Source organism: Zonotrichia albicollis, chromosome 5 (assembly GCF_047830755.1).
Source record: "Zonotrichia albicollis isolate bZonAlb1 chromosome 5, bZonAlb1.hap1, whole genome shotgun sequence".
Taxonomy (NCBI): Eukaryota; Metazoa; Chordata; class Aves; order Passeriformes; family Passerellidae; genus Zonotrichia; species Zonotrichia albicollis.
The window spans coordinates 22,734,573-22,762,066 of NC_133823.1; the positions used below are offsets into that span (position 1 = coordinate 22,734,573).

A 27,494-nucleotide genomic window follows, 5' to 3' on the forward strand; every position below is an offset into this window, starting at 1 on the left:
CACAAGAACTTCCATGCTGCTTCCTAGGTAAAAGACATGTAAGACGTTGCATTGTAGAGCAAAGACATGAAAGGGATCTCCACTGTCAGTACTTAAAATATTGAACATTTGAACTGATCTTACTTAGCTGGGGCTGGGAAACATCTTCCCTGGGAAATCTTACATTTCTATTGAAACAGACATGCTTTATATTATGCAGTGTGGAAGACACTAAGGGAAAAGTTCAAACCCTAGAATGGCTAGAGAGCTACTTTGCTTACGTAAGCAGGCAATAAGCTTTGTTGAGCTTCACAGCACTTCCCCTGCTTGGATTAATCTTCAATCTGTATCTTCTGCTACAGTGGCATGATCCAAGCCATTGTAAGAGAAATTGTCTGAGTTGGAAGGGACCAAGGCTTATCTGGTCTGACACCCCTGCTCAAGCAGGCTCATCCCAAGACACATGGCACAGGATGGCATCCAGATGGCTTTTGAATTATCTCCAGTGAGGGAGACTCCAGAGCATCTCTGGGCAATGTGTTCCAGTGCTCAGCCCCCTGCACAGTATGCAAGTTCTTCCTCATGCTCAGGTGGAACTTCCTGTGCATTGGTTTCTGCCTGGTGTCTCTTGTCCTATTGCTGGGCACCACTGAGCAGAGCCTGGCTCCATCCCCTTCACACCCTCCCTTCAGATACTCACAGACATTGATGGGTTGCCTTCTCTGTCATCTCTTCTCGAGGCTGAACAGACCCAGCTCCCTCAGCCTTTCCTTCTGAGAGATGTTCCAGCCCCCTCATCGCCCTTGTGGCCTCTGCTGGACCCACTCCAGGAGCTCCATGTCCCTCCTGTGCTGAGGAGCCCAGAACTGGACACAGCACTCCAGATGTGCCTCACCAGGGCTGGGCAGAGGGGCAGGATCACATCCCTCGACCAGCTGGCAATGCTCTTCCCAATACACCCCAGGATGCCATTGGCCTTCTTGGTCACAAGGACACCACCAGGCTCATGGAAGGCTTGTTGTCCACCAGGACACTCAGGTCCTTCTCAGAGATACTCTTGCCATGCCTACAGATACTCTATTGATCAAAAGACTAAAATCAGTACCCTAAATCCTGAGATGTTTCAAATTCAAGATATTTCCATGAGACTATCTTGTTAAAATTTAAACCAAAAATCAGAATGGAGATGTGCTCTATCATTAATAAAAAAATAACTATATTCTCTGTGCTGTGTAATAATTTTACTGAACAAATAGCTCTAAAAATGTTTTTTTTCATAATTTTTATATACAAAAACTATACTAGAAGAATAAAGCTTTAAGAAATTATTTTACAGAATATGTTGCAATCAATCATGGCATAACGTGTTCCCAGATATCAACACCAAACTCACAAATTAGAAGCATCTTCATGGAGCATTTGAAATGTTAACATGCTCGTCTCATCTTCACAAATACAAATGATTTTTAAGATGCCCCACTCTTCAGCAGCACTTAGCTTTCACCCAATGCACATTACTTTACAAACAAGCACTGAAATCCTGAAGGTCTGATTTCGGGACAACATTCAGCATTGCCTCAGATGTTTATTACACGATAAATTAATTTACTCAATGGAAAGTTTCTCTTCTGTAATTCTTTGGGTAACTTAAACACATTTAGTTAAGGACAACACACAATATAAGGTATCTTCTCCAAACAATGAGTTTGTGCTAACATGCAGAGTAACACTACTGGCGCAATTTAACTGTTGTAGCTTTTAAAGCATTTGCAAATCATAGCTAGTACATCTTCTCCTTGAATATTTGATTCAGGGGCTAGAGCAGTTAAAATACAATGTTAGCATTTTCAAGGCTACATTAAATTAAAATGTAATCATACTAATAATAATTTACTTTTTTGTACCTAATTATTCTATTGTAGTCACATTTCATTAAACCAAACAGATAAACAAAGTTCAGAAAACTAAGTATGATTGATTGTGCTTTATGAATTAATTCTAATGTGTCTCTAAAAGAAAGGCTGAAGAAAACCATCCCAAATTCACCAAACTGAAAAAATCTGTCATTAATCTATCAAAAAGCCCAAACCCTTGAGTTACCAAAACATTAACAAGAATAAAGTTTCTGAAATATGCAAGTGTGATTACATTTTGAATTTTGTCATTTTAAAGCCTTTACTTTCACTGATGTAATGTAATTAATTTTTACATCCCTTCTTGTTTTTCCTTAGATCACAGCAGAATTCAAATCTACAAGTGTGAGTGATTACCCACACTTACTCTAAATGGCAGACAACACAAGTTACAGAAACCTGGACCAAGACTACAGTAGTTATAAAATGCAAAACAAGGTTAAGAGATATGCCTTCTTTAGGATAATACATTAGAAGGGGTTTAGGAACTCTGTATCAAAACTCATTTCAGGTTATGTGGTGTTTTCTCCTCCCTTCCACAGGTCTGAGAAGTAAGGTGGTAAACATGTTTTCTTCAATATTCAGTTTGGTAAGAGTTTAGCTGGAAAATGATTATAGTTGCATAAATATAAAACCACATGATAAAGCAAAATATTTTAATTAGTAAGCCAATCATAAATAAATTCACCTAAAATTAACAGAAGCAGCAGCTATATTCCTTCTACATTGATACTTTTATCATGTTTTAATAGTCAACTTCATTGTCTAGCCTGGGACAGAACAATTCATCATCATCGAGCACTCAACAATTCTGCACAATGAGCTAGGTCTTTTTTTAGTTACATTTTTTACATTTTCTTTACAAATGTAATACCTATGTACATTATATATTTTATTTCTACAATTGATTTACTTTACTGAAACTCTACAACTTTCACAGGGAATTTGCTGAAGTCTTTAGCAAGTATGAACCATTCCTTTTAAAAAGAAATTCATATAAACAACCAACATACATCACTGCCCTTTGACATCTCTGTTAAGGATTTGGATCTGGAAGGGCTACTATAACAAATGTAAGAAAAAAGGCTTTACCTAATTGTACATTTTGTTAAGAAATATCATCCCACATAGCTACATAAATTCACCAGCTTGCAATAAACAGAGCACCATACCGCTGCACAACTGGAAACGTGTACAAACCAATTTTAAAGTTTACTAGTGAAACAGCTTCATCACTCGTAGCATTTTAGACTGAAGGAAATCTGCAAAATTCTTTTGGAAATGTATACTCCTTTAGCTGTAGAGCTTCCAAAACAGTGCTGGTCACTGTATATTGTGAAGAACAAGCATCCATTTCTGTAACTTCCCATATGGTTCTCTTGGCCCACGCTTCTGTCTGAAGTCAGACTTTTTCCTCTACCTCTTCCTTGGTCACTTACAAATCTGCTGTTGAATATTAAGTAGGAATTCATAATACGAGAAAGCTGCTTCTGTCCGATCCTCAATTAAATGCTGAAAAAAATCTGTTTTGGCAGGGTTCTCATCTCTGAAAGAAGAAGGGAAAGTACTGAGCAAAATCAAACTTTGAGCAAAAAAATCCACTGCAAATTCAGAGGGATAAGTTCTAATAAATTGCTGACTGTCATTTGGAATATAAATTTAGTCCAAAGAGATTACAATTGCAAATAATCCAAAATCTAGGAAATCTTGAAGTTTGCAATACAATATCACATAACAGGATCTTTTTAAGTATATAAAATGGTAGAAGAGCAGGTGAAATACAGCACTTAAGAGTATCTTGTAGAAACACAAAAAAGGAAATGTAAAAATTCTTTTGTTTTTGAAGCTAACAAATATGCTGGTGGCAATGAAAAAATGCAAAAACTACATCTCTGTTTACATGTAATCTCAATCCCCTCCCCTGACTTTCTTCCTTAGCTACAGAATAGAAAAGGTAACAGGTGAAAGACCTAGTATCCAAAATTATTGCCCCATAAAAATTTGCTGGGACACAGTCCTTTGTTTCGGTGTAGTGCAGCATGCAGCAAAGCTCTCCTACTTATTATGGTCTATCAGAAATTCCTGCAACTCCAGCAGCAGCCACAATGCCAACAGCTCAAGTCCTTCAGTCCTATATTTCAGTATCATTTCTCTGAGCAAGTCATCACACTCTCTAAAAAGTGATCTCCTGCCCAGCTCAGTAAAACAAGTACTCTACAAGTGAAATGTAATCTCAAGTATAAACATTTCATAGAATTTAAACCTCCTTAAGCAAGTCATAGCTTGCAAAGGCTTCAGAACTTGGCCCATCTATCAGCTGATGTCCTGTAGATCTCAATAACAAATACATACAATTATTAAACCATCTACATATTACTAACTTTACTTGAATTTTTTTTATACACATATAATGAAATTATAAAAACTATACTAGAAACTAACCTGGTTAACACCATTGAGCATAAGGACATCCACTGAGGTTTAGTATATTCCTAATAAATATATGCAACCAATTCCTACCAATAAAACTATGAGCAACTGAATTTGCACTAGATTCAAAGAAAACCTTTGTCACTAGACAGCTTTATAAACAGCATCTTATCAGTTGGGAAGGTGATGTTATTCAGTTTCTTCCAAGACAGATACACTCACTTTTCATCAGTCTTAACTAGAAATTGTAAATACAAGTTGCTAGTAACAACTTAGTGCATAACAGAAATACTTACTTTATTACTTGAAGAACTGGACTTAAAGGTCTACTATCTCTAAGCCAGGATATGAAAGATCGTGTCCTTTCTGAAGAAGGTGCATCCACCTCAGGAAGCTGTGTCTGGTTGAAGGTAATTGAAAGAAACCATCACCTTTTATTATTGAAACTATTAAAAAAAACAGATCCTGAAAGCTGCAACATAACTCAAGCCACAGTCTCAGTTAAGAAGTTCCTAACCCTGATTTTACATACACAGCTGTTTTGCTTCAGCTTAAAGGACAATACTTCATAGTATCTGTGGTGCACTGCTACCTAGGAAGGAGTACATCTTCAACTTTTAAACATCTTTAACTTATAAAAACATAGTTTACTGTGTTTTAAGTGCAAAAGATTTTAGATAGCAAAGTCATCTTTTCAAAATGCTGCTTTTGCAGTCTTCTTGCCTGTATCATCTTCTGCCAATCAAGTTTCTACACATTGCACTTTGCATCACTGAAGAAGTAAAATCTGAATTTTATGTAAATATCAATGGAAAGATGCTGCTGGACTACTTGGCTAGGGAATGAGCTGAAAAAATAGACTTAAAAGGATTGAGGAATTCACTGAGCTAAATGTATCACCTCTTTAGCCAATATGATACTTAAAGACAATTAACATGACACAAAGGAATTTATTTCAGTTAAAGTAGTTTCACTGCTACCTTTGTAAAATGAGGGCATAACTTAAAAGCAAAGATAACTTTATGTAAGTTTTTGTCTCATTTTCATTATAACAGATGATATATAACCATTAAGAAAATTACCCTTCCTTTATCTAAGTTCCTCCTGGAAACTCTATTAACTAATACCATCAGCTAGTCATAGGGGACAGTTCTAAATTGCTAATACATGCAAAACACAAAACTCTGAACAAGCAGCCCAGTGTTATAGTAGTCTTATAACTTACCACTCTTCACCTGTTCTTGTCACTTTCCTTGATACTATGCAACTGTAAGCAGAACATATCTACCTATGTGTTCCTATGCTATCATTTTTTGGTACTATTTGGATATAACCATTTGATTCTGAACTTTCCTAGACTGTCTTGAAAGGGTCCATCCTTATTTGCCAATTGTTGATATTATGGAATCACTACTTACTGAAGAGGAGGCTTCTTAATTGCTACTCTCTTTCACACACTAGACTACAGGTACCAGTAGTCATAAAAACTACCTGTCATAAAAACCCCTCCACCAAAACACACAACCAAGAGTCTGATGTTCTAACAGCTGAAAGTTTCTCTTTTTAACATTGAGTCAAGGCTTGGAATCTGAGTAAAACTTAACTCTTACCATTACTTACAGGTCTGTTGTGTCATCCCACAGATTTGGTATCTTACACCAGGTTCAGAGAACACAAGGCTATGTTATCAATGAAAACTATGTTATCAATGAACTAACTCTAATCTTAATTATTAACACATCTGAATAGGTAATTTTTGTATTCATCCAATGAAATTGCTTCCTATTCTTGTGAATGTATATGTACTTCCATTAAAATATTAAAAGCAGTTATGTTGCAGAGCAACTGTTTGACATTTCATGAATGATGAAATTTACATGTTTACATTCTTTCCTTGAAAACATCTGACAACTTCTATCTGGCTCCTATGAAGCTGATAAGAGGTTGGAAGATACCTATTTAGGAAAAACCCCAACCTAACTCATAGTTATATAATTAAAAACTGAAAATGCAGAAATAAATAGATTAAATGCACATTCCAAGTGTAAGCGGTTTACAGCTCAGCTCATTAAAATGCCTACCATTTTCTGTGGCACTGATGCATAATTCGGGTATCCAAGGACATCTTTTATGAAGTTGTTATCACAGTTTTTTCCAATCCAAAGGTAAAAAATCTGCAAGATGTCAGAATCAGTTTTAGAAAAGGCCCTGCCTACATTTTAGAGAAATAGGCAAGTGGTGATGCAATAGGAATAATCCCAGAATAGTAACTTCCATGCAAATTAAGCACTTGAGTGTTCCAGTTATAATTCATACATACATGTCTGTATTCATAAGTAAGTGTGTAAATAATCAGTACCTTCAAAAAACTTAGGAGTAAGGTCATTAAACATAAAAAATTATGTATGGGTAGAATTAAAATACTGAAAAAATGAGGTTGCAGGACACATTTATAATGGAACAGTTAATGCAGTGATTTCCCATGTTACCTCCTTAATTGAAACCCCTCAAATTATCTGAAGTCACACCATGTTGTTGGTTACTGCACACTGGCTTCCCAATCTAAACAAGTTGTAGCAAAGCATCAATTATCAAAGCTTATTGTAGTAATTATTTCAGAGGTCTGGAGACAAAAGCTGGTTTTACATTGACACTCAGCCCTGAAGTGATTCAAGGTTAAAAGAACCTTCTAGACTGCCACTGGGTAGCAAAATGCTTTATCCAACTGAGTGTTTTAGTGCAATTTCTAGAAACGCCTTAAACTGTATCTACAGATTTTGTTTAGTCTCCAATTCCCTCTCTCTTGCAACTCTTACATAACACAGGCCACAAATCATAAACCCACTCTTTGTGCATATCTGAGAACATTCCTGCATCAGGTGTTTTGCTAAATCCTCTAGTTTGTGCAATTTAATAGCCATTAAAAGAAATTCTGGAAAATAAAAATACATTAATTTCATAAAAAATGTCTTTGTGTGAACTCGTGATATACTTTGACCAGTATTGCATGAAAAAAATCAACCTCTGTAGCCTCAAAGATAAATATACCCTCAGATCAAAAGATGAAAGCTTTTCACTGGAACACAGATTACTGTCAGATTACCTGGAATGCTGATTGACAACACTGTTATTGCTGAAAGCTCACTGGTTTTAATAACACAGCAGGCACTGCTTTTTTGTCTTTTTCTCCTTAGGAAATTTTTTAAAAAAGGAATGTGTAAATTTTTAACTTACTGAACCACAATCCATAAGAAAAGCTCCTTCTCTTGTCAACTTCTCTGCAGACAACTTCTGAAGGGGTGGCTGAGGAACAACTCTGTCATTTACATGTATTGTACTCTGCAACAAAAACCCAACACTCAAAGAACACTAGAATTTTACCCTCAAAGGTAAAACAAAACAGGAAAAACACTAATAATCTCTAGCAAAATTCTGAGGATTCTCATATGACAAAATACTATGTTAAGCCTAAAATGATTATGTACATCAAACAGTTCTATAATGTTACTTATTTTAAGGGCTACTTTAATACCTAAAACATAATAATGCAAGTTAATTTAAGATACTTATGTAACATTTTTGATGCTACAGATGTCAGAATTTCAAAATAATTACTACTGGTGATTTAAGTTTTCTACACACAACCTCTGGTTTTTTTCCACTGCATTCAATTTCACTAGAAATGTTGCAAGAGCAGAAAACCATCAGATTCTACTCCCTGTAAGGGTTCCATATATTATTGCATTCCATTATCAGGAAGTCCCCTGATTTAAGATCCTGCATGAAGTGATCCTTGGGTTTGTCCACAGAGCCCTATGACCAATCAGATTAAAGAATCGGGCTGTTATCACTAACTATTAAAAAATACCCTGCCTTTCTCTCCAGCATTAAAACAGACAAAAACAATAATAAAAAATCCCCATGTACAAAACCCCCTGGCCCAGTATTTTCATATTGAAGCTGCCTCCTCCTCCAATACAAAAACAGACATCTCAAGAAACTCTGAAGCATTCTGAAAATAATATAGGGAAAAATACTCTACTGACTAAGCACATGCCCATGTAGTATAAGATTATTTTAAAAAATCACTACTTAAAAATTTTTATACCATAATGCCATAAATTAACAGCTTTTGGGGATTTAGACATAGTTATGAAAATCAAGCAACTGAATTCCACCTGGGGAAGTTCCAGGCTTTACTCAATACTCTCAAGAATCAAAGAAAACTAGCAAAAACATTTTAAAGGAATTCTGAAATATTTCAAAAATATTTTAAAATTTAAATTTATTTTTTTTAATTTCACAGAATTTTTTTAAAGAAACGACATTTAAGAGCAGCCTTTGTCACAAATACTTTAAACTGAACCAGTACTAAATGGCAGATTAGCATTCTGTTATGATTTAATATCTGGTTTGCCAATTAATTTCAGTAGTTAAAATAAGCCCTATTTTTGTATTATTGTACTCCATAACCAGTCTGAAAGCCTTTGCTAATAAAACTGGATCTCCTAAAGATGCTGCAGATTCTTTACAGCACAAGCACAGAGCGTTACAATTTAAGTGCCACAAAAATAACTTCACAAAGCCAGCTGAAGTTGGCATCTCAAAGACTGGTAGGGATGGAGTACAAAAAGAGCGACTCCACTGAAGAACACTGAGTTTAGACTCACCTATTGAAGTTTATGAAATACCTTAAAAGAAAATTTAAGACTACAAATAGCTCAGAGGTTGTGCTGAACAGAATAATATAATACCACTGCCAGTGAAACTATTCAGTTTACCCTATAACCTTGTATCACTTAGAAGCAAACTCCTACATATACTTTTCCAAAACTAGGGACAAAGACTAATAAAATCTTAGTTATAAAACCCCTTATTTTTGCCATTATAACTAACTTTGTCCCTTAAATAAAACCCCATCTTGCTTTTTACTATTAAAAAATTCATCCTTTTCCTAGGCTACATCCGTAGAAGAGGAAATAATAAAACCTGGTTTTGTACATGAAGTACTTTCTCAGTTTGATCACAACTGTCTAGAAATAAAATTCTGTTTTATCCACTTCAGTCTGAAAAACCACTGGAAGGTTGTTATTGCAAGCAACTATATCTGATTTCTGTATAAAACTTTGAATCATCCATCAGATCAGATCTACTACACCCATTTACCTCAGATGGTTCTAAATAATAAAAACACACTGAAAATGTCTCCCATACATACAATACCTCTACTTTCTTTGTATGACAAAAAATTATGGCATTACTGTGGTCATTGAAACAAGATGAAGTAAAACCACAGTTCTGCTCATACCACATTACCGTACATGCAACTCAAAACTTGAAAATAATGTTTCTCTTGATTTTTTATAACTCAGGGGAAATGCTCCATTTGTATTACAGTAACAACATAAAATTACTGCAGCCCAGCACCAAATTTAATGGGCCATTAAAAGTAGGAAATGCTATTACCAGGCTTCATACATTACCTCATCAGTCAGCTTGTCTATTCTGTACAAGTTGGGATGAATCATCTTCATCAAATGAACAAGGGGCTGGCTCTTCATCTGGCACATTGCATAGACACGATCATCCAAGCGGGTACTGGTGCCTGTTCTGAAGGCTTTCTGCAAGAGCACATTACCACTCAAACAAATCCTGTACTTTATATCACATGTAAGAGTGCAGTTCAGACTTTTCAAAGTGACAAGCAAAGGTGGCAGAGCTTTTGTAAAGAAATGTATCTTATGGGTAGAATCTTAATCATAGAGTTTGAGCAAGATTTTTAAAACATTATCTAGCCCCCCTCCTTACTGATGAAAGAGAATAAATTTCTCCCTCACTTTGTCTAAAATTTGCATGAAACTGGACCAGCATTTCTCATTTTTATTCTTGACAAGTGACACTGGCCTGTGAAACTCACAAGTGCAAGCTAGCACAGGAAAGATACAAGGTAAGCAGAGTTCAGGCAAGGTACATACATGCAGAAGATTAACTCTGACTTTATATTAGTAAGAATTCAATGTTAAGAAAAAGTTTTGGAATGGAAACTTTCATGTTTTATAGGAGAAACTAGACTCCCATGGGATAAAATTTATTTTTTAACTATCTCCTACTGAATTTTTCAGATCTCCTGTACCAGAACCAACTGGTACACAATTGCTGTGAGAAGCAACACGATGAATTAAATATCATATGCTAACTCAATGGAGAACATTCTTATAATCAAAGTTCATATTCGCTTCTACAACAAAGCTAAGGACATCACTCCTTCTTGGCTGCCACAAGCATTTTGATTTTGGTTTCTCTATATACCATATTTTGTTATTGCTAATAAAGATAATAAAAAATCCAAACCTAAACAACTTTTCCCAGCCACTCTTATTTCTGTCTTTTACACAGACCTCAATAATAAATAGTCTGTGTTTTCCCCCACCATTAACTGCATTTGTCATGCAAGTATAAAAATGTCATAATCAGTATATTAGAGACTAAAGTAATCATTAAGCCGAAGAAAATAAATTACTATGCTTAGATCTCTTACAAAACTTATATAAAGGTTTATTCATCATAACAGAACCAAGAACTGTCAGACATGAAAAAATTTAAGCAGTGAGATTTATTCATAACAAAACCCTGCAGGAAGCTGTCTCTTTTTAAGTATGATGTTCAGTAATCCAAACAAAGATATCATTAAAAAAAAAAAAAGTAGTAACTACTTCTATGTTAACTTTCAACAATATCACTTGAGTTTCTATAATAACATTTACTGTATTTCCATGGAAACTCATTTTTCTTCTTGGAAATTTAAAGAACAAAAAATATGTATTGGAAAATTCTTGTTTCTGACTTCATAAAATAAAAATGAAGCAGTACTAATAAGCAGTTTCCAACAACCTTCATGGTATACACTAATGAGCTGCCAAAATCTGAGAAATGCTGATTGTAAACTATGTCTTTATTTTAACTGTAAAGCAATATAAGACAGAACATAAGAAATTCAAAATCAAGTAAACTAATAAAAGCTTCAGACATTAACAATTTTAAATAAGCAACTATGGTAATCTTTTACAATAAAGTTTAGTTGGCATAAAGATATTAATCCAATTTCCATAATTTTAGAGAAGTGCAGACATTGCTTGACCTAGAACTGAAGAATTCCTCAAATGGAACAGTGAACTTAACATCAAACACTAATCCACTAGGTCATACATACCTGTTTGAGAAGAGCTAAAATATAGAGTGGGAAAAGCTTGAGGGAATTTGGTGCTATCAGCATGGACTGCTGCAGATTTGAGGCAGTTGACATGTACGCTGCCAAGGAGTCCACCACGGCATTGACTAAGGCATCTCTTGCATCTGCAAGGCTGGATGAGACTGAGCGGTCCACAGCTGGGGGGCAGAAGGAACCAAGAAGTTACCACACATGGCCTCACTCATTCCCTTGAACTTTGAAAATTTGACCTGTGCTTCTGGGTTATGTTTTAAGATTAAAAAATTCCCCAAACCACATCTGCGGTCCTAATTTTTTTTAGGAGTAAATTACATGACTGTCCATACAGAAACTCAGTCTCATAATGCTCAAATATAATGTGTAGCTAATTTTGGCTCCCTGGTTTGTAGTCTTGGAGAACTAAAAGAAAATTTTAAAGCAATCATACATAGTGAAGTCTAAATATAAATTTAAACCTTATACAAATAACTTAGTTATTGTTGAAATGCTGTTGCCTAACCACCAAGATAAGATCTGCAGCAATTAATTTTGATTTTTTTCCTCCCTCACATAAGAAATTTCTTCCATTACTTCAGTGACATAATAGTGATTACTATAAACGCTGCTTCATTTTTCTCTGCTGAGCAAGGGCTGCAAATCCTTTGGTGGGAAGAAGCCACCTGCTGGACTGAATGTGCATTTAAGAGATCACAGAATGGTTTGGCTTGGAAGGGACCTTAAAGATCATCTAGCTCCAAGCTCCAATCCCAGAAGACACAGAATTACAACTTACTTCTTCTAACTGATTTCAATATTAATATACAAAATAGAACATGTTAAAATGCTGCACAGAGTCATACACATTTAACAGGAGAGATCAGTCTATAACTTATGACCCACAATTAAGGGATAAGTAAGAATCCTCAGCCCTGCAACAACAGAAGGATATAAAACCAATACCTCAAATACACTGCTGTCAGAAATTCTCTTTTAGTCTCCAGCAACTCACTAAACTGAATTTAAGTTTCTTAAGTTTCTGAAGTAATCCTAGAATACCTGAGTTTGAGTGAACAACAATGATAATGATGATGATTCAAAATTGAGAGTTTTGATCCAAGTGTGTTATGATTCTTTGTCCTTTACTAACCTCCAGAGAACAAAGAAAGAAGGCTCTTTTTAAAAGACTAAAGAACAAGGCATATTTCAGTTCACAATTTCAGTATGAATTTGGTTTTGTCATCTTTTGCACACACAGGTTTCAGCGTGTTGCACTCCAACTCTTTTTAATAATATCTAGGCTTCATTCACTACTTCATTTAAAGGGCTGGCAAAATTAGAAACTTGCCAAAAAACACATGAATCTTCCTAGCCTGTACTCACCCATGTTTGCTAAGAGGCACACAACTGCCTGTACATCTGCTCCTGCATACACATCAGGCAGGGAACTCACTACGGGCAAGCAAAGTGTGTGCACTCGAATTCGACGCTCACCTAAGAGAAATCAGTGGAAATCATTTTGCATACTCTCCTGGTAGAACTAAACAAATTCAGTCATTACAGCATCTCCTCCCATTTAAGATGTACCCATTCTAGAAAACATACCAGTCAAGAAATTGCTGCAATACAATACTGTCTCCCTGTCTCAACCTGTTAAAATTCTACTCTAAAGCAGCACGATTTGATAACACAAACTAGCGACATCTACAGTAAGTGTCTTTGATCCTACCAATGAAGTACACTGACATCCATCCCAAAATTTTGTGGCATCTTCTACCATAGAAATTAGCTGCTATTCTTTATGCTCACCCAGTGCAGTAATTGCAGCTTGATCCAATCCATCACAGGTCTGTATGTTTGGACAAAGTGCCTGCCAAACATGTTACTGCTTGTAACAATGGCCAGACTTTTAAGTAAAAAAGTCTTGCTGAATCAGCACTATGTCAATTTTCACTTTAAAACAGTGTTTATAAAGATTTCCATTATGTGATTAACTGCCAAGTAGGCTTACTAGCTCTGACAAGATTCTTTTAGTGTATAGAACACAACAAAAGACTGTGGAACTAACTTTACAAGCATTACACCATAAAAAGAAACAAAAACCCCAGTGACCAATTAATTTGAATTTATTTACCTTTACTGGAAGTATACAAAAGCGCTGTTTGAAAACAAACCAAAGATGTGTCAGTCAGACTTTCCTCTATAGACATTTGTACTGCAAATCCAGCATCAGGATTGACATTGGCAAGGGACAGTAAATCAGTAGATCGTACAAAAAAATTCCCATGGAAAGTGTGTATTGAAAGACCTAGAATCAGATTAAATATTCAGAGTGAGGTTAAAACAGCATGGAAAACTCTCACCAATAACTAAAACCCCAGCCCTCAGACTAAGGCTGAAGAAAAGAGTAAAAATTCTATCATGTATAACCAATTACATGAATCATTAGATATTTCAGCATGATCCTGTAGAGCTCATGTTCAATTCTGAACACTCCAAAGTGAATGATGCCCTTACACTACACATATCAACTTATTGAGAGATGGTAGTATCAACTAAAAAAACCAAAAAACATCAAACACCAAAAGCTAACTTAACTTAAAGAAGGTAACTCTTTTACTCTTCAAAGAAAGAAAAATAACATTGAATTTAATGTTGCTAAAGAATAAGCACATTCACAATGACTGCTAACACATTTACACCAGAAGTTCCATAGGAATCAGTATTTAAGACACACCTTTTGTACATCTTATGCGCATAACTGCTTCAAATCCAATCTTTCTTGTAAGGTATCTTTTCAGGTCCTTTTGCAACTTTTCAGCCTGAGCAGGATTATGGCTACGATGGAAAGATGGATAGTAATAGATGCATCCAGCAGAATATTTGGACATGCAAGCTGTGAAGGAAGGAAAGATACAAGTAAGAAGTAAAACTGTAACATGAAATCAGGACATAAAAATTGTGTCCAGACTTCCACAAGTAACATCAACTTTCATCTTCTCAGTATCATCCACATCAGAAAGACAGTGAGAACTGTCCCAGACCCAGGCAAGTGAGGATAGAAATGAATCACCCCAACACATAATGACCTCATTATACACCAAGCTCAATAAGCATCCTACATTTCACAGCTAAGATTGAAGTGCTTGCAGAAATATCTAATGGTGTAGAGGTAAAATTAAGTGTCTGTACAGAGACAAATCTTGGATAATTATCAAAGGATGAAACTCTGTTCTTCTCCTATAATTAAACTTAATTTATTCCTTGCCACATTTCTGTTTCCTGTTCTTGAGCAGGAGAATACTTCTCATTTAAAACTTTGAAACCTTAGAATAAATTGTCTGATACCACCAATGTAATATTTCTGTTCTATACTTCCATCAACTTCAAGGTCAATTCTTTTGCAACATGAGCTGCAATTATAGAAGTGCTAAAATATTTACATGACTTTAGAATTCCTGAGGTATTCCGTGCTTCTAAAGAGAGACAAGAGTGCAGAAAGAGGGAATCATGTACTCCTTACCAAGAGAAGCTAGATCAGAATATTGTGAACTTAAGAGAAATAAATCCACAGCAGTCTGCTGGCCAGAGCAGTCCAGTGCCAACTTCTTATAAAAATCTGTTGCTGGACCAAGATGCTGGACCACCTTTAATAATAAATCATATAGGGAAGAGTTATGACAACAATCATGCTTTTTAGACTTTGTGGACCGAAAGACATTCAGCAGCATATGAGTAACTGAGTCACAAATATTTGCAGCTTCTTTTGCTTGCCAAGAAAAATTATGGACCAAAATCCAAAGAGAGCTCATGCACTTCAAAACAAGTAATGCCACACATACATGTATAAAGAAGGGATCTTAAATGCATAAATATCAACATAATTAAAATTTAGTTAATTGCTATAAATGAAGATCAAGCAATTGATCTGCAGAACTATGCAAGTCAGAAAGACATGGCCAGTCCTTAGTCTTTTGAAATTAACAGTAAGGGAAGTTTTTTACCTTTGTGCTTGACCTTTGATTGGGATCCTCTCTGGAATGCAAAAGCCCTGCTCCCAAACTTGGTAACTGAGTTTGAAACACAGAGATCCGACCACCCGTTGGAGACATCAGCTTAAACGCAGCCTGAAGGGCAGGGCCCAGTGCACTGTGCGTCTCTCTTGTATTGGTGAACATGTTTGGTAATGCATTCAATAGATCTTTTATCAGCTGCAGAACAGATTGAAAGGTGTTTCAGGAGATTCTGCAAGCTTGAGATTTTCTGTTGTTTCCAAAAAGCTGTACTGCCACAGCTAAGTAGCAGAATCGGTACCAACTATTTCAGTTCTATTTTAACACACCAAGGAAAACAAAGTTGTAATTTTAAAAGCTATGATGTATCAATGAAACATCTCCATAATGAAAAATTAGCATTGGAACTACATATTATAAAGATTAAGTTTGAATTCAAAGTTTAACAGGAACCTCTGTTTTGAATATTTAACAACTTAAATTTAATGATGTATTTTGAGCAATCATACCTCTTTGCTTTCATGGAGATTTACAAGTAAACTATCTGGTGTAGGTAAGAAAATATCTGTGGAGAGAACAGAAAAAAATAGTTATTACAGAAAAAATAACACTAAAATAGAACAAAACATTTCCTTGCCCACTACAAACACCATGAAACAGTCTACTTCTCTAATGTGTGTTACAGCTAAATATTCCTTGCAGGTAAGTAAATTATACATGGATGAAAGTGTGTGAGAGTAATACAGTCCATACAAAGCTTGTCTGATTCAAAGCAAAATTAACTATTGAATTTCACATTTTAAAGATCACCTACTCTGTAGTTGGTGCAAGACTATTTTTCAAAAAAATACTCTCATTCAATACAATTGACCTAATACCAAGTAGTTGAGAGATTCTAACCTTTGTTCTGGGGAAAAGAAAAAAATAATAGGTTCTCAAAAATTCAGCTTCCATTTTCTTTTTACTTACCATCAATATCTGAGACAATCAGCATCTGAGGCTGTGATAAACCTTCTTGTAAGTTGTAAAACTGAACAGTGCTGTCAAATGTTATGAATCCTATTCTTGTTCTTGAATCTCCAGGCAGCCTGAAGCATTAAAAAATAAACTATTAAGCCCTAAATCTCTCTCTCAAGACATACAGATACTCAGGGCTCCTGCTGATGTTAGAAGAAACTCAGTTCACATGTAAAGAAGTTAAGGGAGAACATAAGAAGGGAGATCTAAAACACAAATACAATCAATACCTCCTCAACATTTTCTGAAAAGCTGGGGTAATGATACAGTTTACCAGACCAAGTGTTACAGATAAGCACTCACTAATACATCGATGCTTTGTTCCACAAGAGAGCTTAATAAACTCATTTAAACATTAGACTGACACATGAAAGAAGGCAGCCTTCTCAGCTCCTTAATAGAAAACAGTGCATTCTGCCCTTTCCTGATTCAGAACCCCCATTTACTAATGTAGTTACAGAGTACTTAGAGCTCTAAACCAAAATCCAATGTCTCTACAAAGCAACATACTTATTTCTTATGTGGACCATATTTCAGTGTGTGGCATAAGACAAAATTAAAGACTACAGGGATTTCTCAAGTAAAATATAAAAAACATCATGAAGTGCTGAAAACCATGACAGTGACCAAGAACAATAGAGGCAAATATTGTTGTTACCATCTGAGCATATAAATGAGATGGATGCATTGATTCTCCTGTGGACTTAGCATGGGATTTTATGAATTTTCCTAAAATAAAAAATTAAGCATGTTTCTGAGATTCTGTTGATAAAATAGCCATAAAAAACTGAACAAAGAAAGACTGAACATAAAAATGGAAGCAAAGATTTTTAGCATATATGTTGGCTTCTTCATGAGAAAACCAAGTTCACCAAGAAAAACTTGTAGAAAGGACTTTTCAAGGCAAGGCCTCCACAGGATTAGTTGTCAAAAGGCATGACACAGTGAAGCTCATTAACCCTCACTCAAAATGCACCAGGAACAATCCCATACATGCTGTCCCAGTGCAAAAATAAAACCACAGAAATTGGCACAGGGTAGCTGTGATCTAAAAACACCAAACTGACAATACAATTCACCCAGGCAGTCTTACTCTCGTGGTTACAATGTTCCAGTTTGCAGCACCTCAGACCTCTCAGCACAAAAACCAGATAATTTAACTGCTGTAATTTATTATTTTTGTTGGTCTTGGCAAGGGGGAGGAATGAAATTTTAAAATATTTGTACAATCAACATGTTTTTATTACAGCTAAATACTCCTTACAGATAACTAGTTAAATTATATGCATATACACACGAAGGGAAAGAATTCCAGGCAATGGAACTTCTGCCCTTTGGGGACAGAATGTTTAGACACTTTGAAATTTCCTTCAAAATTTTCAGTTACAATTTTTCATAACAACATGTTAGCTGATTTGATAAGGTTATTTATACTCTTACTTGTCTAGGTTTTCCAGCAATGACTGGCAGAGTATTGTCAAATATCCAGCCTCCACTGCATTATGAGACACATCTAAAACAAATAAATATACCGCAGGCTGAGGAGGACGAAGCTACAAAGCAAAAAAAAATAAAACCACTCAAAAATCATATTCAAAAGAATGTTAAAAGTGATTAGTCATCAGAAAGGGAAGTAGGAAAAGGAAATACTTAGAAAAATGCAAGGTACACATTATGCAATAAGGGTAATTTCCTAAGCAATATGCAGATAGACTTAACCACAATCCCCAATGGTTAATAACTGTCCTTTGTAATAAACATAAAATGTTATACTTCAGGGGGAAAAAAGGATATTTCAGTCCCTCCTTCCAAGTGTCAGTTCAAACATCAAAGAGACCAACTTCCATCTTTTAAATTCCATTGTTCTTTCAGTACATGGGCAACGTCATCAATTAAACAAGGTTAAAGCATTCTACCTACACCTTTCCCCCAGTTATGTATCAAGCTGTTTATTCACTGTAAAATGTCTGCCACAATGTTTCAATTCAAAGACAAAAGAAAAATTTATTTTTGCTGCTGCCAAAAATGTCATTATGAAGTAGGCATTTTCCCAGGCAGACAAGACCACCATCCCAGCACTTGTAAACTGACTCCTAATAAGAACCATTTTCTTCACAATTACTAACTGGAAATTTGAAGCTGAATTAATTTGCTTATTATTCGATTACTGGTCTTTCAAAACATCCTCAAAATGAGGGAGAAAGGCAGAAATCACAATGCATTGAATTCAAATCTGACTGTGCCACATTAAACTACACTGAATGACAACACACATTCAATAACTTTTAACTCAAAAGCTTCTAACTGTTTACATCGGCCAGAACTCAAAATACTAATTTAACTATTCCTTGGGATTAAGAGAAGCTTCCAGTGGTGCATATTAATTGTAAATTAGTACAAACCACTGGATCAATATGAAACATTAATTTCAAGCACTATCATATTGATATGCAATTGCTGTTGAAGTTACTATGAAAACTTTTTCTTACCATATAGTCTGAAGAAGCAATGAATTCCACTGTAGAATTTTGCACCTCTGGCCGCTTGTGAGGCTCTCCATAAGACCGTGTCAGAGGATTATACATAAATTCTTCAGGAACTATTAAAAGAAATTCCCCCCCAAATACAGATTATATTTTTGTCAGAAAATAAAAACCATTGCAGCTAAATGCAAAGTAATGTGGGCACACTTCAATTATTGCAATAGCAAACAATTTACATTAAGAATACATAAAAAAAGAACATTTCAAATACCTCAAGCATATCTTTAACATCAAAGTTCAGTAATTAGAAAGAAATTTTATGTATTTTAAACAACAACAGATCCCCAACTATAAAACAGCAATGCAAGCAGAGCATTTCACAACAAAGCAGCAATCTGTACTGTTTCTCATAACCTCTAGCCTGGATTGTAGCTGTCATCATGTTTCCATCTGCATATTGCAACAGCAGTCAGTGGGATTAGCTGACTTCATTAGACAAGGAATCAGCATATTATGAATGCATTTTCTTCATGTCCACAAAGATTGCAAAACAATCTTTTGCTTCAAGAAAAAGCAGAACACATCTGCCTTAAGATCCTTTTCAAAATCTCTGGATCATAAGGACACTGTCACTGTAGTTTATGTTTTAATCTAAAATGTTCCATGGACTGATACAATGCAAATGCTTGAAAGAGATTCTATAAATGCAAGCATCTCCTGCTGCAGTCACTTACCATCATTAACTCTATAGCACAGGTTGCATTTCCACCGCCTCTGATCAATGAAAGAAACAAAAGGGTTGATATAAGTCCTGCAGGATCTGCATCTCACTATTGTGCTTGATGTTATTACTGGCAATTGCTAAAAAGGAAACAAAGAAAAGCTGTCACAAAGGTATGCAATATACTTTATGGAAATCACCTCTGTGCAGTACAGTTCATTAAAGCTTTGTGAAACTTCATTTTCTATCATCTTTCCTTTTAGCTGTTTAGTTCAATTTCATAGAGTAATTATGATGTCTATTAAAAATAATCTCTTCCTAAAACAAAAAAAAATTAACACTTAATTATTGTCTTAATATAGCCTCAAAATCAAAGATGTAGTAAGATCTCAAATGAAACTAATTTAAATTACAGCTACTATGGCAAAAGGAATTATGAAAGGACAACTTTTGAGTGGCTCTATAAGAAATATGATGGACAGTAAATCTTACACAAAGAACATACAACTAATAAAAATTTTTACATAAATGCTAATAAATTACATTGAGAGGAGTTGCTTAACATGAATGAATGAATGAAGCTTATGAATATAGCTTCAATCTTATATTGTGTTTATGTTCTATTGATAGCAAGTATCAGGCCAGTCACACACTCAAGCTGAGCACCACTCCTCAGGAGAGCTCTGTGAGCACCTTTTCAAGATGTACCTGACAGTTGTGAGCCCAACACACAGAGTGGCAACTCTTCGGAGAACCACAGGCAAGCAAAGACTTCCAACAACAAAAAAAAAATAAACTTGAAGGGCTTCTCCCTTATGCATTCCAATTAAGTAGCAATTTCAAGGCTTTTTTTGCTCTCCTCCTCTCTAAGTCACAGATAATTTTTTTTTTTACTTCTCTTAAAGTACTTCTTAAAGTACTGTTAAAGTACTTTTTGTACTTCTGTTAGGACTTAGAGTTCATTATATTTAATTGTTTGAATGAAAACAGAACAAATGCACATCTAAAACAAACACACACACACAAAAAAGTAAGGTACTTTACCGTCAGGTCCCTGAAGGGATGCAGCAACAAACCCAAAGGAAGTTTAGCTTTGTTTAACAAAGCCTGTGTCTGTGGAATATTTGTCAATGTACATCGAAATGAGCTGAAAGGAAAGAGAAACATAATGTTAAAAATGAAATTTTAAAAGATATTGAAAATGTTATGTTAACACCTGATTTTAAAGAACTTAGAAATTTAAGAAATCCTATGTTTTACAAAGATGATTTAATTAAAAATGCAGAAAGTTTTAAAATGGCTTTGTAAAGAAACAAACAAAAAAATATTCGCCTGCTCCGTAGTTCAGGAATGCAAAGTATACCAAAACCAACTTGCAATTAAGAGACAGAACTGTTTTAGATACAAAACTCAATCAAAACTATGACTTTTTCTGTTCATTATAAAGATTTTTCCTGTGAACAAGAGAGTATTTACCTAGTACTCAGAATGTCATATTTATATAAGAAAACAGTAGAAAAAGACTCCCAAATACTGAGAGAGTCAAAACCTTTTGTTCTGTGTAACATGAAGGGACACTAAAAAAGTCCAATGCACAAATAGTGCTGTCAAAAGTGTTCCACATGTAAGAATCATTTCCAGGCCTTCAATTTTCTGATATCTGTTTTCTGGTGGGACCAGAAATACAGGAATAAGGATGCTGAGTCACTTTGAGGCAATGAAGAATAGTTATTTTGGAATTACAAATAAAATCTTTGGGGAAAAGCACTTTCCACTGTACTTAGCTGCACTTGACTTGGGATAGTTGATAATACTACTTAATTAGAGGTAAAAAGGATACCTGATTGCAGAATTATCATAGTAAAATATACTCATAAATTATTAAATGTATTCAGGCATAATCATAATACTTTTGTAGAAAAAATCCAATGCCATACTGCAAAATATTCTATGAAACATATTGTGTAATATTAAGGTGTTTATTAAAATATTTTTTTTAAATGGATAAAAACATGAAGATATAGAAAAATTATTAAAATACTAAGAAACTAGCTACACTCACTGCATATAATCTGATGGTAGGACAGTTACAATATCTGTGTAATGATTCAGAGGATAAACTTATTTTCAGTTAAAAGGGGTTTTTTATTTATTTTTCATCACTAAGATTCTAAGTTAGGAGTCAGCTGAGGCCCTTTTTGGAATTTTAAATAATTATTGCCCACTAAAAAATATAAGACACTGTCCTAGACACAGTAAACTAGTAAACTTACTCTGGACTGCAGTTTAATTTCCTAAGATCAGAATTCAAGTTAGGCACGGGTGCTGGAACTGAAGACACCGGTAAAATATTTCTATCGTGTGTAAGGTTTACTGGTCTCAAGCTTTCTGGCTGCTGAGAATGCTGTAGACTTAATCCTCCTAAGGAAGAGGACAGCTGGTTCACACCTGGATATTGCTGTAAAGTTAAGAGCATGACAAACAGGTAAACTCACAATCATATTTAAATAACAATCTTCAACACATATTTTAAAAAGATACAGCAGCAATTAGTAACAAACCCAAACAAACAAAAGGAGTGTTGTACTGTAGAAATTTAAAAATGCTACAACAAATGTGATGCAACAAATGTGACCTTCCAAATGTGTATCATAGGACAAAATTCAAATTCATTATGCAAATCAACACTGGAAGTCACACATAATCCTTCCATCTCTTCAGGCATAAGAAAACAAGTTACTAAAAAGGCTGACACAATTTCTCTCCCACTCTTCTCTGCAATTTAAATTTTGTTACAATCAACTTTTCCAAGTTACAGACGCTGACTTTAAATATTTGAGAATTCAAACAAAACACCATAGAGGAGGAGAAAAGGTTAGGTTGGAAGGCACCTTCTTTAAGGTCTAGTAGTCTAACAGCTTGCTCAAGCAAGGTTAACTTAAAAGTTAGTTTAGGTTGCTCATATAGATTCATCCAGCTAAGTTTTCAAAATACCTAAGGATTGACAATTTCACAGCACAATCTGTTCTAGTGCTTCTCCACTCCCATCCTGAAATATTTTCTCCTCATATGTGCAACTTGAATTCACCTGAAGCAACTGCTGTTTTTTACTGTGTGCTACTGAAAGAGCCTAACTTCATCTCACATTACAGTAAAGATAAAGCCAACCCTTTCAATTAAAAAAAATTAAATTAAACATTTCTTCCAAGTCACATTTTACATTATGCCTGTGACAGTGAGAGCCTTACTGGATGTTATATGCAGTAAGGAATTCTGATCACCTACCACAGCAGTTTCACTGTCTTTGCCAGCTGGCCCTTACTTCAGACAGCAGGATTTGTGTATCAGGATGTTTCTTTTTCTAGACCCCTTCACACATACATTTCTCTGCAATTCTTCAGCGTTTGTGTCTTGCCTCAGTACCTGGCTCTTCTTCTACCACTGTTCTCAGGGGATTCATGTGTACAACAGGAATCAGATGACTGTACACAATTTTTTAGGTGTTTGGAGTTGTCTTTATGAGGAAAACAAAGCAGATGCAGGCAGCCTGCTCCATTACACACAGCCAGCACAAGCCCTACAGAGCTCTTTTATCTGGACCCTATGCCATGCCCTCCTCATAAGGTCATTTAATGCTTCAGATCACAGCCTATAGCAATGCCCAATGCTGATCAAGTACCTCCTTATGCTTCCTCATTGTTTCCTATCAATAAACTTCAGCTCTTTCAAACATCAAATCTTAACTGTGGAGTTTGCTAAGAACTGGTGAAGCAAACTTGTTAAGCCTAACTACTTGGAGGCACACTTAAAGCTTTCCATCAAAAGCCTTCCAATAAGTTTAGAACCAGAGCTATGACATCAATATTATACCTAATGTTTATTGTCTCAGAAATTATAAAAATATGAAAATAAAGGGGAAATATATCACACAGAAAAGGGTTTTCCCAGGAATTTACTTCATGAAGTAATTTTAAAATGAAAAATACAAGCCTGTGCATAGTGCTGAAAACCAGAATGGTGTCCTGGATTACTGGGCTGCACAGGAGTAGGTGGTGTTGCATTTTGGTAGCCTGGCTGCAGTGCTGGATATCCATAACCAAAGGGCTTAGAAGCTTTTGATGTTTGCAGGACTGATGGAGAGGGAACTGGGCTGCTAGTCACAGAACGTGTCTCTGAAAAGACAAAAGAAATGCCACAGGTATTGAATATGCTTATTATTTCCTTCTTAATTTAAATGTAAACTCCTAAATGCTTCAAAACATTGCCATTTGTAAATTTTTTTCATTATCCATCAAGTTATTTTTCTGCATTGAAAAAAGGAATTAAAAAAAAAAGATTACTTCAAGAATTTTGACAAAGTGTGTATGGAAGATGACAGGGACCTGTGTTACTACCAACAAAATGTTACTTTACAAAAAGAGGCAACTTGAAAAAAAATCTTTTGAATGGAATAAAAATAGAACCACTTTTTACTCCAATATATACATTTGATATAAACCACAAACAAGACCATTCATGCTTAGTCTCCCCTCCACTTCGGAAAACTGTCATAGCATGACTAGAATAATTTTATGAAAAGCTGTGCCTAGAGTTAGAGAAAAGTTCCACTGGCTCAGCCTTATTTTTGGACAGTATTCATAAATGGTAGAGGAGAAATAAAGCATGGTCTCTTTTGAAGTTTTTAACCTGATACAAGTTTCTCTTGTATATGCCTGCAGCACAGCTTAGTTCTGCTATTTTTCAAGTAGTAAAGTAATCCACAGTGAACTTAACAGCTATAAAGAGATCAAAGTACTCTTTCGAAATGTCTACAGATATGAGTTAAGTTTCAGAAGAATTTAAGCTTGGTGAACTGGGAACAGTGCAAGCAAAGGAACAAAGCACTCAAGAAACCAACTGCCAAAGAACTGTTTGTCATGAACACTCCACAAGGAAAAAATCCCAATAAAATAATAAAAAAACTGCAACAGATTTAAGAAACCTGATGTTGACTGTTTATCTTTTTAAAAAAAAGGAACAAGTTATTTTTAGGATATGGTTTCAGCAGAACCAAAATGGTTAGTTATTAGGTCAGAGGGTACAGAATCTGTAGTCCTGCTAGACTCTACATAGATAACAATATCAGCTTTCTAACTGAGAGAGATCTCACTTTAATCAGGAACCCACCAAACTATGGCTGACTACTGTGACACTCCCAGGGGCCAGAACAAGGCAAAGGAGCCAGGAGGGGGTAGGCCCTCCAATTTAATCCAATTATTCTTTTAAAATAGTGGCTAAAAAATAGCATCTTTCCCTCTTGCTCTCAATATGGCAGCTCTACAGATTTCAAAACCAAGGTAGTCAGCCAGTAGGTTTAGAACCAACCTGACAGTCCTGATAATTTTAGAGCTAAGAGAAACCAAAACAGCAGCCATTTTCTTTAAATGAAGAAAAGTAAAAGACAATAACCTGATCCAAGCATCCCTGCAAGCAGGTATTGTTGGTCTCCCAAAACTTCTGAAATGTGTCAGCAACTATTATCAGCTCCTAATGTCAACAACACTATCAGGCATACAGTATAATCTAGAAAAAAGATGCTGCTTTCACACTTAGCAGATTTTCAGCACTACCCTCAATACTACAATGGAAAGTATGACTTATGATTCAGGGAAGTTTTATTGAAATGTTTATATGAACTTCAGTGTTAAAACTGTGAGAAATTATTTCAAAAGACACGTATGTTTCCTCTGATGATTTCCCCTGTTCCTTTCATAGGCACTGCCCTTCATTTACTTGTTAATTAACAATAAAAAAGACCAGAAACAACAAAAAATGACATATATATACTGGAATAAATAATTCAAAAGAAACTGCTTACCTGGATAGCCACCTCCTTCCAGAGCATCATAATTGTTCAGAACAGGAGAGGCACTGCTTGTAGTAGAGGAACTATCAAGTGCTGGGGGAGGAAAATAGTTTAACTTTAGGGATATCAGAAATAGCAAACTTTTGATAAATAAAAGACTGAGATTGTTTTTCTAAAACCTTTGACAAGAAACTGTCAAGAAAGATTCTGGGAAAAAAAAACCACCACTTCAGCCCTAAGACTTGAAAACTACTACCATTGTAAAGAGGAGAGGGAGAAAATATAATCAGCAAGATACCAGAAACAAACAAGCACATGCCCAACAAACAGCAAGAGAGATCAATGGCAAAAAGACAACAACAATGAAAAAAGTTGTTTCTTGAAATAAAAAATATTTTTCTATTAAACCAAAAGTTCTTTCTGGACTATATCAACTGAGGCCATGGCCATTTTTAAAACAGTCCATTCACGACTTTCTTCACAAGTGCAGGCAACAGAAGATTCCCATCATCTTCAGGGTGATTATCCACCTTCAAGCCAAACTGACAAGGATTTAATTCTTCCCTCCATTCTGTACCATTCTAATTCACAGCTAGCTTTCTTCTCAGTCTAAAGATTCTATTTTCCATTATCATTGACAAGAGTCTGAACTTCAGGTGGTATAAACAATTACTCTTGGCTCACCCTAAAGTAGCTGAGTAAAAAGCAACTCTGCAAAAATAAGTATCAAAAGTTAACTAGGGAGATATAAAAAAGCACAATGAGCACAGACATAGCTGTTAGGACTGAAGACTCAATTGTTTAATTTTTAGTTCAACCTGTGCACAGATCTTGAACATCTTATTGTAAAATATCTGGCAAACAAAGAATTATTTTAAAACATCTCTACCAATGCGATTTCATGCACATTTATTTCCAATGAAAAAAGAGCCAAGAAGATTAAAGGTATCACCCCTTTAAAACACACCAAGCCATGAAGTGTGATAGAAAAAAGTGTCTATTTAAGAATTAAGAAAAAAAAAAGAAAATTGTATATATAATTTCTGTGGCAGAAAAAACTGAAAAGATTCACTGATACTGTTCTACTTGGAAGGATCAACCATGACCACACATCCCATTGCAAAGCTGAAAGTATTTCAAGGGAGAACTTCAATGGTGGAACATTTGAGACTTCCAAGTGAAGAGACTCTTCATATGAATACATAAGATCACTGACATTTGGGACACAGAAATACCATGGCACCATCCTGACAGTATAGATAATTCTTGAGCATTTTGCCTTTAAAGCATTCAACTAAGAAATAGAAAAGCTATTTAAAAAATCCATAAGACTAACAATAATATATTATTTAAAGGAAAAGTTAATTCTGTGACATTCACTGTAATTTTTCATTGTAATTTTTTTTTTCTTAATCCTGGAGGTTACTAAAAAACATAATTGCAAGATTTTCTTTTCTGTTCTAGAAGCTGAAGGAATCAAGATTCATGACTTTTTTACCCTGATCAGGATTAGGTCTTCTAAACCTTTGCTAAGGCTTACTACAGAAAAGTCAAAATTATACTTTTTTTTAGGTCAACAAAACAGTTGAGAAGTTACACAAACACAAGCAACCAGATTTCCAGCACCTATTCTTCATAAAACCACTGTGACAGTCTGAGCCAGAAATTTGTCTACTGAAAATCTGTTAAGGATTTGCATGAGCTCCTGCTGACAGGGCATAAAGGGTATGTGCTTATTAATGAGATCGCTTCCATATGGAACCTGGGTGTCCTTTCACTCTTTTCCGTAACATGAATTTAAATGCAAGGCTACAGGTTTTAGGAAAGTACAGAACTTGAGAAAGAATGATAGGGAGTATGAAACTTTGTTTAGGGAACAAAGTAAGGAG

At 35.2% G+C, this 27,494-nt stretch overlaps 1 protein-coding gene across 2 annotated transcripts in view; it reads right to left on the minus strand.

Annotated features, from left to right (window-relative positions):
• Nucleotides 1-2,534: 2,534 nt before the first annotated feature.
• SEC24B (SEC24 homolog B, COPII coat complex component) overlaps nucleotides 2,535-27,494 on the minus strand; it is a 45,087-nt gene continuing 20,127 nt past the window's right edge. For both annotated transcript variants that reach the window (XM_074541042.1, XM_074541041.1), the window contains 20 exons: nucleotides 25,618-25,698; nucleotides 23,751-23,932; nucleotides 22,034-22,218; nucleotides 20,805-20,907; nucleotides 19,774-19,900; nucleotides 19,046-19,155; nucleotides 17,997-18,109; nucleotides 16,509-16,627; nucleotides 16,049-16,104; nucleotides 15,531-15,737; nucleotides 15,050-15,173; nucleotides 14,264-14,422; nucleotides 13,661-13,834; nucleotides 12,910-13,020; nucleotides 11,533-11,708; nucleotides 9,806-9,943; nucleotides 7,557-7,661; nucleotides 6,404-6,496; nucleotides 4,619-4,722; nucleotides 2,535-3,438 (listed from right to left, as the gene is read on the minus strand). In XM_074541042.1, coding sequence (XP_074397143.1) covers nucleotides 3,324-3,438; nucleotides 4,619-4,722; nucleotides 6,404-6,496; nucleotides 7,557-7,661; nucleotides 9,806-9,943; nucleotides 11,533-11,708; nucleotides 12,910-13,020; nucleotides 13,661-13,834; nucleotides 14,264-14,422; nucleotides 15,050-15,173; nucleotides 15,531-15,737; nucleotides 16,049-16,104; nucleotides 16,509-16,627; nucleotides 17,997-18,109; nucleotides 19,046-19,155; nucleotides 19,774-19,900; nucleotides 20,805-20,907; nucleotides 22,034-22,218; nucleotides 23,751-23,932; nucleotides 25,618-25,698 — 2,582 coding nt within the window. In that variant the 3' untranslated portion in view covers nucleotides 2,535-3,323. The remainder of the gene's footprint in view (nucleotides 3,439-4,618; nucleotides 4,723-6,403; nucleotides 6,497-7,556; nucleotides 7,662-9,805; nucleotides 9,944-11,532; nucleotides 11,709-12,909; nucleotides 13,021-13,660; nucleotides 13,835-14,263; nucleotides 14,423-15,049; nucleotides 15,174-15,530; nucleotides 15,738-16,048; nucleotides 16,105-16,508; nucleotides 16,628-17,996; nucleotides 18,110-19,045; nucleotides 19,156-19,773; nucleotides 19,901-20,804; nucleotides 20,908-22,033; nucleotides 22,219-23,750; nucleotides 23,933-25,617; nucleotides 25,699-27,494) is intronic.